Raw genomic sequence first — 10,729 nt, 5'->3', positions numbered from 1 at the left:
TGGTAAGTAAGACTATGCTCTCTTTTTGATTCAATGAATAATAAGAATTGTAGAATTATAGGATAGACAAGGGATTCCCTTTTTTCTTGGTGGGATGCCACATCAACTTCTTCTGACACATACTTACTCAATTTGTTTTGTGAGGGACTGAATTTTCAAGTGGACAATGGCCAGACCAAATATGACAACAGAATTCTGACCCAAAACCTCTGAAGCAATCTGCCCAGAATGGTCCGGATTTGGTCAATGACTGCCAGCTTCCCTATTTTTGCCCCAGCTTCCTACTCAGGATCAACCAGAGAAAACTCCCCAACCCATCACATAAAATGTGCAGCTTCTAGTTAACTCATGTCCCGCTTGCCTGTGCCAACAACCTCCAATCAGAGCATACCTGAGGCCTCCGCTTATTCCCACTACACAGTAAAGCTTTTCCACTCCCTGCCTGCTTCTGAATCTTTGTCAGATGCAAGTGATGGTAGATGACTCTTGCTATAGCAAACTCAGAATAAATAACCTCTGTCTGTTCTCATTTGAGTGGCTTTCTTTTGTCTGTCCCCAGAGAAGAAGATGTCTGCTGGGTTGCAAGGCTATCAGCAAAGGATGGGAATGAGAGTCAGCTTTAAGCTCTGAAGTGTCCATCTGACTGCGACTTGATACTTCCTTCAGAGAAGATGCCAGAGACTGGGAAGGTAACAGTAGCCCCTGAGTCCCCCTAACAACAGTGTCCCTGCTGTCCAATGATGAGATAAGCCATCCAAGAGAAGTTCAAAGTGGTGATTGTATCTATGAAGTTCTCCTCATGCTCTGGCAGCTGGCCAGATGTGTTTCTGTGTCAACCAATTTTCTCTTAGGACTACACAGAAAAGCTTCATAGTTAGAACGACGATACAGGTGAATTGGGGGTCTGGGTAGTTGAAAACATTTGAAATAAGCTGGTCATAGCATTAGCTTTTATTCATTTTGCCACTGTTTAAAATCTCACCAATATTGGCTTTGAACAATCTAGACACAGCCTAGAGTAAGAAGAAGCATTGGTCTGGAAATAAAAATTTGATCTCCAAACAGAGCTCCTCCACTACAGAAATGACCTGGGCCTGGTTGCTTGCACATTTTCCATCACTAAAATGAGGATTCCTGAACTATTGTGAAGTTAAAACTGGATAATAAGAGAGAGTATTTTTGAAGGCAAATTATTGGAAGAGCATGAATGCAAGGCATTCTAAAGCACAACAGAGCTTTCAGCACATTTGATTTTATCCCAACACATACATCATTCAGATCAGATTAGCACACTAGTGGGAGAACCAAGGGTGTAATCCTGGGCTGCCTGGGGGAAGAGCAAAACTCTGCCAGTGGAGAGAGCCAGCGCTGGCTGACCTTTTCCTGGTTCTCCTCCTGCTGAAATGGTAAGAATGATAAAGGAGACTGGTAAATCTCTCACTGTGGATAGAGATGAATATTCATTTCCTGGTAGCCATTTAAAGTCACTTACTGGGGCGGGGGGCGCCTGGGTGGCTCAGTCGGTTAAGTGGCTGCCTTTGGCTCAGGTCATGATCTCAGGGTCCTGGGATTGAGCCCTGCAGCAGCCTTCTCACTCAGCCAGGAGTCTGCTTCTCCGTCTCCTCCGCTTCTGTCCCTCCTCCCCCTGTTCATGCTCACTCGCCCTCTCTCTCTTTTACATAAATAAAATAAAATAAAATAAAATCACTTTCTGAAAAATGACCTGGTGCCACTTGCCATCCCACTTTGACTGTCAAACCAGAGTTCTCATCCACAGAAACGAGGCTGTATTTTAACCTCCTTCCAGAAGAGTACCACAGAAAACCTGGTGAGGGAGGTTGCCATCAGCATGCCCTGCTTTACAAGGCACATATTTCAGTCGTCACCATTGCTTCACCTCTTCTGGACCACAATACCAAGGTTGTATACAACTGTTACCAGCTTTATAAATTTCTCACTAGATTAGGGTTCTTTCATCAGAGAGAGAGTCTCTGAAGTCTTTTTTTTTTTTTTTTAAAGATTTTATTTATTATTTGACAGAGAGAAACACAGCGAGAGAGGGAACACAAGCAGGGGGAGTGTGAGAGGGAGAAGCAGGCTTCCCACCGAGCAAGGAAGCCTGATGCGGGGCTCGATCCCAGGACCCTGGGATCATGACCTGAGCCGAAGGCAGATGCTTAACGACTGAGCCACCCAGGCACCCCAGATTCTCTGAAGTCTTGAGAAGATACATCAGTCGTTGTAAAAATTGAATTGAACAAGGAAATCCAGTTATATGCAATAATTTACATATTCGATGTCATTGAAGCTTCTTTCAGATTGACTTTGGGCAGGGGGAGGGGCTTAAGGCTGAAAGGAGAACAGATAATGTATACATTTCTTTATAATAATGATTCTCAACCCTAGCTGCACATTGGAATCACTTGAAAAGTATTTTTTAAATTACCAATGCTTGGGGCCAATCACCAGAAACTTAATTTGTCTGGGGTAGGACAAAGATCCTGAATTTTTTAAAAAAACATCCAAAAACATTTTAACGGGCAGTCAAAGCATTTCCTCCAGGGGTGGCAGCAGAGGCTGGGAAGGTGCATATAGACATTGGATCCCCATGACGATGGTGCTGTTAAATGATGGGGCAGGCCTCCAAGAGAAATCCAAGGCGCCATTCATAGCCTGTGAAGAAGGTCCTTCATGAGGAGGACGTGATGAGAGAAGACAAGGATCTGAATGGTAGGAGAGCAAACACTCGACCCACCCTCCCCCTCCACTTCCGGGTCAGACTTCATTGCTTTGCAGGGACCCTTGAATCCTTGCAGACTTCGTCCTCTAGCTCCAGCACCTCACTGTAGACTTGGACCCCTGGGTCTCTCTGAGCTGCCCTTCTGTTTATTCCCAATCTACATGTTTGTTTGGGTGCTTCCCTCATATTTCTGCTGAATGCTCTGTTTTCAACAAACCATTTTCCTGATCAGTGAAAAGCCCCTTAAAGATGATTTTTTCTTCCTATTACATGAGTGATTCCCCAGTGTTCTCAACTATATTCTCTTGTCCATAAAAATATGACTCATTCCTAACACAGTTCTATTACCCAAGTGACCTCCTTGTCTGCGTTCTTGCCTTAGAGTCAAAAAACAGGTTTCCTTGCAGATTTCATATATTTCATGTATTTCCTTCTCTGTCTGTATATGTCATTCTCTCTGCTAATAAAGAAATATCAAAATATTTTTATTTAGAAGTCTGTATTCAGAAAATAACCTGTCATATCACATAAATTTTTCATGCCCAGATGTTTACTCATCCATTTTTCTCAAAGACCCAATAAAATAGTCAAAGAGCCACAGTCTATTTTAAATTAAAATGCATGGCTTTAAGGACTATTTGACATGCAGTAATTATTTGCGTAGTCTTCTAGCCAAGCATAGAAATTGCCAATGTCTTTGCCCTTGAAGGAAATGAACTGTGCAAAAAATTTCAAGCAAACATGATCCAACTGTGCACACAAAAGGGAGGTTGCATAAGAAATTCATTGTGTCTCTACCCAAATTTTCCCTTGACTTGCCACAGATCAGCATGTACTTCACCTCTTTGGCACCAATTAAAATCATCAACAGATGAGCTTCTCGGCAGAGGAGGGCTGACGTGCCCTCTCACAGATGGTCAGCATCACATGTTGCGGTAATGGCCGCACCCGCCATGAGGGCAGCATATAAAAACAGTGGGACCCAGAGCATTTCAGCTCCAATTGCTCTATGTTTAGAATTGCCTCTCTTTCGAGATGGATTTCCTTCATAGGAATGGAGTGCTCGCTATTCAGCATTTGCAGAACGACTATCGAGCTTACTACAATTTTCTAAATTTTATGTCCAGTGTTGGCGATCCCCGGAATATCTTTTCTATTTATTTTCCACTTTGGTTTCAACTTAATCAGACAGTTGGAACCAAGATGATATGGGTAGCAGTCATTGGGGATTGGTTCAATCTTATTTTTAAATGGTAAGCCTTCTGTTTGTTTTTTTTTTTTTTTGTAAAGTTTATTCTTAAATTTGTAGCTTTGGCTTAATGATCACATTTCAGATGTGTATAGTTTTACTTGGAAAATCTTTCAAACATGTCAGTTAACTTGAAACACCTATTCATAAATAGAATTTACAGAAAGCATAGAAATGTATACTTTATTTGACTTATAAGTAAATTCCAAACCCTGTAACACATATGCTGTGATTAAAGAAGAACATAGTTAAATGAACAGCACCATAATGAACGGATTGATAATTCCAGGGACCACTTGGATATTCCCAGTCTAAGAATCCAAAGCACCCACAGAAGTTTCCCTCCAAGGAAAAAAGTCCCTGTTTTTCTTGGAAACTAGGATGCCAAAAACTCCAAATGACTGTGACATCCCCTATAATAAGAGACAGACCAGAACCCAAACTCTCTTAATCATGAGCTTTCCCTGTCAACCCTCTGCTTAAGTCATTTTTATAGGAGAGATAGCTAGTCTTCAGTTAAGCAATAGTTGTGTGTTTAAATATGTGTGCATATTTATATTTCTTTAAATACAGGATATTGTTTGGTCATCGGCCTTACTGGTGGGTGCAAGAAACTCAGATTTACCCAAATCACTCAAGTCCATGCCTTGAACAGTTCCCCACTACATGTGAAACAGGTCCAGGTAAGCAATTATAGCAGCTTCAAGTTACTAAAGATATTCCAACAGAGAGTCATTATGTATGGTTATTACCTAATTACTATATGATATTATATAGGGTATTAAAGAAAATGTCATGGGTGAGGATACTAAAAGTTCATAAGCATAAAAATTGCTAATGAAAAGGAAAGAAGTTTTATGAATAATCATTTTGTTATTTGTAAAAAGGTAAATTGGGAGATTACTTTCCAAATGATTTTATATTTTTCATTTATTTCTTGGAAGAATGTAATGGTTTGGTTCTAAAACAAACAAAAAACAATTAGCTAGAAGAAATTCCCAAAGAACTGTATTAAAATCCTAGAAGTGTTGATTTATCTGTTGCTGAGCAACTTGCAAAGTTATTATGGATCTTCTGAGAATCTCATGAATGAGGTAAGGACTCCTGGTTTTACTATTGCCAGTAGAGATTATTTCTAATTTTAGAATTTTTTCTTTCAAACTTCTTTTTTGGTCTTGTGTATATAGCATATAAGTAGACTTCTTGGGCCACTTCCTTTTATAAGTAAGATTCTATATGAATGTAAAATCTTTGTTATGAAAGTTGAGTTTAAGATTATGAAAAGGTTTATATATATATATATATATATATATATATATATATAAAGGAAAATTACATGTTATGTAATGTGTGATACTGTACCTTACCACAGTTTGTCACATAGCAAAAAATTCTTGCTATTTGACATCCTGAAACTAACACTGAGTATAGTGAATGTGTAAGTTCCTAATGAGTTCTCCGAATATATTTCTTTCTTGCTCCCATAAAAGTATAAATCCGTCATATTATTTATCACACTGTACTATAATTAATTCTTTACATATATATGGCTCCCCCAATAACCTGTCCCATCATGACAGGGATGATGTGTATTTTATCTTTGTGAAACCAATGTGGAATGGATGGATGGATGGATGGATGGATGGATGGATGGATGGATAACCTTTGAGACAATTGAAATGTTACTTTGGTTTATCCCAGCATTTCCCAGCAATGTTCTACCTCATAAGACATTTTCTGAAGAAAAAAAAAAAAGAGAGAGAGATTGTATTCTACATTCACTCCCTGAAGATTTACAACTCATGTAAGCATATAAGAGGCTCTGAAAAATCCTGTATAAGATATAGCTTTGAAAGAACTATAGCTATAAGAAATAGATTGTCTTTGTTTAATGTAGTGTTTTTAAAAAACAGACTGGTGTTTAATCCGAATAAATCTCCAGTTGGTAAAAACTCATGGTGAACATCAAAGTAAATGAATTTTTAAAAAATCAAGCTGCATGGGAAAGACATTCTGGAAGTAGGAAGGCTGCCCGGCTTCTGTCAGGATTGATGCCCTTTACAACTTCCCTCATCCATTTAATGACAAAGACACCTGTTGCAGTGACCAGCCACAAGGTAGGCCCAGAGCTAGCCGCTGGTACATGGCAGCCTTTTGTAAGTCAACTGCTAAAGCCGAACATAGTAATGATATCCTTCAGATATTTGACTTTTCAGCCCAAGGAAAATTAACTGACGATCCAATGCAAGTACTTTAATTTTCTCATCAATTAAAAACAATTAGGCATGAAAGACATGGAGGGCTGTGACAGATTTTGGTGCAACAGCCTAGGTTCTTAATTAGCCTCGAACATTTTGATTTCTGGCATTTGATGAACTTGAAAATATCTGAAAAAATTTTTCTTGAAATAGTGTTTCGAGGCTCCATTTGACTCGATTTCTTTTATTTCTACCTATTTCTAAACATTACATGTAGCCTGTGGTTTTTTTCCGAGTTATGTGTAACTTTCATGGCTAAGATTCTACTGTCTATTTCTGATACCGATACTCTATTAACCACCTTTCAAATGGATCGGCACTTTGTTGTTGCAGGAAGTCCATCTGGCCATGCAATGGGCTCCTCGTGTGTCTGGTACGTCATGGTAACAGCCGCCCTGAGCCGCACTGTCAGTCGGATGGATAAGTTGTTGACAACTTACCTGCACAGGTCAGCTTTGCTCCAGCTTCTGTAGCACTGGAATGTGAATACAGAAAGTCTTGAATACAGAAAGCCCCTTAAAAATTTACTTTGGTGTATTTTTAGTTGTTGAAATGTGCTTATTCTAATCGATCATAGCCAAAATAGCAAAATGAATAGAAAGTTAATATTTTGCTTTAAGATAACATCTTCATTAGCTCAGAGCTATTGCCACATTATAAGGTTGGAAATGTTTAATTGATAAATGACTCGCTGGAAGTGCCTTTAGGTTTCCATAATACAATAATCACTTTGGTAGCTCATAAATAAGTCATCTAAAATTATATAAGGAAGTATTTTTGCATTCATATTCCCTTGCTTTAAGATTAACGAGAAGTTTGGGAATTATCACTCCCCTTGAATGTATCAGTTTAGAAAAATTATGTTTCCTTCTTTGAATAGCCAATGTTTTTGACATCAATAACATATATTCTAGCTTTAAAGACTAGCAACCTTTTTAATTAAAAACATTCTAAAGGCAAACTTAAATTTGATTGTTAGTAGACTTAATGTTAGTAGAATCATAGTGTTTAGAATGACCTGGAACTTTAATATAAGATTATTCATAATTCTTATAAGAATTGGGATGTTTCTTTCTCTTTTCTCCTGAAATACTTACCTATCATTAAAACAATTCTGAGCACCATTTTAATCATACATTATTAGGCTACTGAGATAAGATTTGTCAGTTAATTGCTTAAAAAATACTATAACGTATACCATTATTTAAAGTTCTTCTAAAATAAAAAAAAAAAATTCCAAGATCCATCACATATTGCACTTTTTAGAGTAGTATTGGGCAATATAAGAAACCAGCCACCAAAGAAATTTGGGTATTTTCAAAGTTTATTCTAATGAGACCGCAACTTGTGCACCTTAATGTGTTCATTATCCAACCCCAAACAACAAGTCAAAAGTTATAATTTAAAGAAATTAACATTTTCTATCCATGGACACATTTTTGAAAGAGAATCTAAATAATCCTCACCTTTTCTCTGTAGTTAATTTCTTCCTCAAATTTCCAGACCTTGAGAAACATTTGTTTCTTTTAAAAAATAAATTCTATAATTCCCTTTAGATTTTTATAACTGCAACATTTCCTTTGTCCATCCATATTTATTGAGTGCCTATTCCTTATCTTAATATTACCAAATCCCTGTTTATTCTTCTTCCATATGGATAACTTCTGTTTACTTCCTCTTGGAAAGTCTCATTCTTTCTATTTCTTAGTTTTTCAGTAACAGTTTGGTCCAATTATCAGGAACAAACATTCAGCAGCAGAACCCCAAGGATTCCTGTAACTGAATATTGCTAATTCTTTATGAAAATGATGAGCTTGGACTTTAGTATTTTTGTAAGCTTTTTGCAAATTCCTGCTTCCAATCTAAAGTATATAATGTCTAAGTCAATTCCCTTGTCTCTTATTTTCCATTTGTCAAAAAACAAAGAATCAGGAGTCTTGAGCATCTGTAAAATTAAACCCAGTGAAAATTTGTCCTTGATGAAAGGCTTGTGTGACTTTCATCAGAGTGGTAGCCGCCTCTCCAGTGAGTTTTCTTCAGACAAAAACATGTTGGCACAGAAAACAAGCAGCACATACAACAGAGAGTAAAAGGGTATATGATCCATTCTAGGTCATTCTGGATATGAGTAATTCCCCCAAATTTGAATTGCCTATATTCCATTAAAATAATTATCAGGATGTCAAATTGGCTCCCTTTTATAGCACTTATTAAAATCTCAGGATATTGCACTGGTTAAGCTTAATGCATTGCTAAATGGAAAAACCTCTGTTGAAGCTTTTCAGATCCTATGGAGCACATGAAAACATTGTGAAAAAAAAAAAAAACGACTCTCGAATCATAGTTATGTCACAGTTAGATGGATTCCTCTGAGGAAGATCATCTGGTGTCACCCCCTTAATTTTAAGAGTGATACGATTTCTTTGCTTTTTACGTTTATATCTATTCTTCCATCGTAGACTGACCTGGTCATTTCTTTGGAGTCTTTTTTGGTTGATTCAAATCAGTGTCTGCATCTCCAGAGTATTCATAGCAACACATTTTCCTCATCAAGTTATTCTTGGAGTATTTGGTGGTAAATATGATCACTTACCTTGAGTTGTGTCTTTGGAAAGCTTTAGTGTCATTTGTTTTATGTCGTTGGATTCTCCCTGGTAGTCAGTACCCCAGTCTCAGGTAACTCTGTCAAGCCACTGATACCAAATGCTGCCCTGGGAGCATAAGCGGTTCAACACAGCTCTCAAATCCTCCATGTACACGATGGCGTGGTCTCATTCGATGGCATAAATACATAACCTGTCAGTGAGTGGGGCTTCTCTGAAGGGTGGTTAGCGCCACATCCAACACCCTATCAGCCCAGACAGAGGGCTGGTGTCTTGGTTTGGGGCACTTCATAATGGCCCTCCAGGCTGCATGCCACGCTACTCGCTTCGATACACCTGAAGTGATTATTACATGACTGTGGACTTCGTGGAGCAGCTGCTTTGTATTCCTGAAGCGGCATTCACCGTGCTTGAGTTTCCGCCATTTAGCCCCACACACCTTTCAAAGGCTCTCTAGTTAATTGGCTGTGGCAATTGGAATATTAATTGCGAGCACCTAGATCAGGGCTCTGCCTATAGAGTGTTTGCCACCCAGTGCCACGGACTTCTGAATGATTCACTTGTGCATGGATGGTGGAAAAAGCATGGGGCAAGTATTTTAGCTACTGCCTAGGGAAAGGGCTTTGGAAAATGAATAGGACCTAGATGTCTAAAGCCTTTTATCATGAACACGATGGTAAATTCTTTAATACAGAGAGGAATGATTCCTGAGGGGCTCAAGGGCACATGGTCATCTGCAGTGTCTTTATCTAATCCCCAGGCATGCTTGTGGCAGAAGCCTTTGAACACACTCCAGGCATCCAAACAGCCAGCCTGAGCACATATCTGAAGACCAACCTCTTCCTCTTTCTGTTTGCGCTCGGCTTTTACCTGCTTCTCAGACTGTTTGACATTGACCTGCTGTGGTCTCTGCCCATAGCCAAGAAATGGTGTGCCAACCCTGACTGGATCCACATTGACACCACGCCTTTTGCCGGACTCGTGAGGAATCTTGGGGTGCTCTTTGGCTTGGGCTTTGCAATCAACTCAGAGATGTTCCTTAGGAGCTGCCGAGGGGAAAATGGCTACAAGCTGAGCTTCCGGCTGCTCTGTACCGTGGCCTCGTTGATCACACTGCAGCTCTACCATTTCATCAAGATCCCCACTCATGCAGAGCATTTATTTTACGTCCTGTCGTTCTGTAAAAGTGCATCCATCCCACTGACTGTGGTTGCTCTGATTCCCTACTGTATTCATGTGTTAATGAAACCAAGAGAAAAGAAGATTAATTAGAGATGTGCAGGGGCTTAGTGCTCCGTGGTCCCAGCTCCTCCTCCATCCTCCAGCAGAACCACAGAGCAGGGGCAGACAGGAGGCTTCCAAGCAGCGGTTACAAAACGGCGGCCACAGGCCCCATCCTAACCTATGCTTAGTTTTGCCTTCACCGTGGTCTCCCCACCGCCCCCATTTTAAATTAGTTACCAACATTTGAAAACCAGAATATTTGACATAAAAATCTGAATTTCTGTATTTTCTTGACAAATCTGACAATATGGCACCTCAGGGCCTGCATTCCTACCTGGAAACAATCTAACATTGCTGACTGATTGTCCCCAGGAAGGAGCAGCGTTCTCCATTTTCTCACAGTCCCAACGGGAGCCTCAGTATCAGTTACCTTCATCATAGGAAGGTCAGGCCGCTTATGGCTCCTGTGGGCATTTTAGTGGGAGCCCCAGTCAAACCCAATCCTCTCAGTTTTCAGATAAGGAGAGGGAGTTTCATTCAGCTGTGAAAGCACTCGCTGTTGTCACACCATTGTCAGAACAGGAATTAGAACCCAAGTTTTCTCACAGGTATTTTCATTACACTGTTTTGTTTCTTCATTTTTAAGAAGTAAAAA

At 39.4% G+C, this 10,729-nt stretch overlaps 1 protein-coding gene across 1 annotated transcript; it reads left to right on the top strand.

Annotated features, from left to right (window-relative positions):
* Nucleotides 1–3,775: 3,775 nt before the first annotated feature.
* On the top strand, nt 3,776–10,122 carry G6PC2 (glucose-6-phosphatase catalytic subunit 2). Its single transcript, XM_032422296.1, has 5 exons — nt 3,776–3,993; nt 4,563–4,672; nt 6,581–6,695; nt 8,707–8,822; nt 9,611–10,122. The coding sequence occupies exons 1-5, from the start codon at nt 3,776–3,778 to the stop codon at nt 10,120–10,122; spliced, it is 1,071 nt and encodes a 356-aa protein (XP_032278187.1).
* The last annotated feature ends 607 nt before the right edge of the window (nt 10,123–10,729 follow it).

Source organism: Phoca vitulina, unplaced genomic scaffold (genome assembly GCF_004348235.1).
Source record: "Phoca vitulina isolate PV1807 unplaced genomic scaffold, GSC_HSeal_1.0 scaffold1, whole genome shotgun sequence".
NCBI lineage: Eukaryota > Metazoa > Chordata > Mammalia > Carnivora > Phocidae > Phoca > Phoca vitulina.
The sequence above is the reverse complement of the archived record's forward strand: the minus strand, read 5'-3'. Positions and strand labels throughout refer to the sequence as shown.

Bases quoted from the DNA above. Each gene is read 5' to 3' on its own strand.
- G6PC2 (XM_032422296.1), top strand. From the start codon at position 3,776: ATGGATTTCCTTCATAGGAATGGAGTGCTCGCTATTCAGCATTTGCAG. The intron at 3,994-4,562 runs GTAAGCCTTCTG...CTTTAAATACAG, and splicing joins TTCAATCTTATTTTTAAATG to GATATTGTTTGGTCATCGGC. The intron at 4,673-6,580 runs GTAAGCAATTAT...TTGTTGTTGCAG, and splicing joins TACATGTGAAACAGGTCCAG to GAAGTCCATCTGGCCATGCA.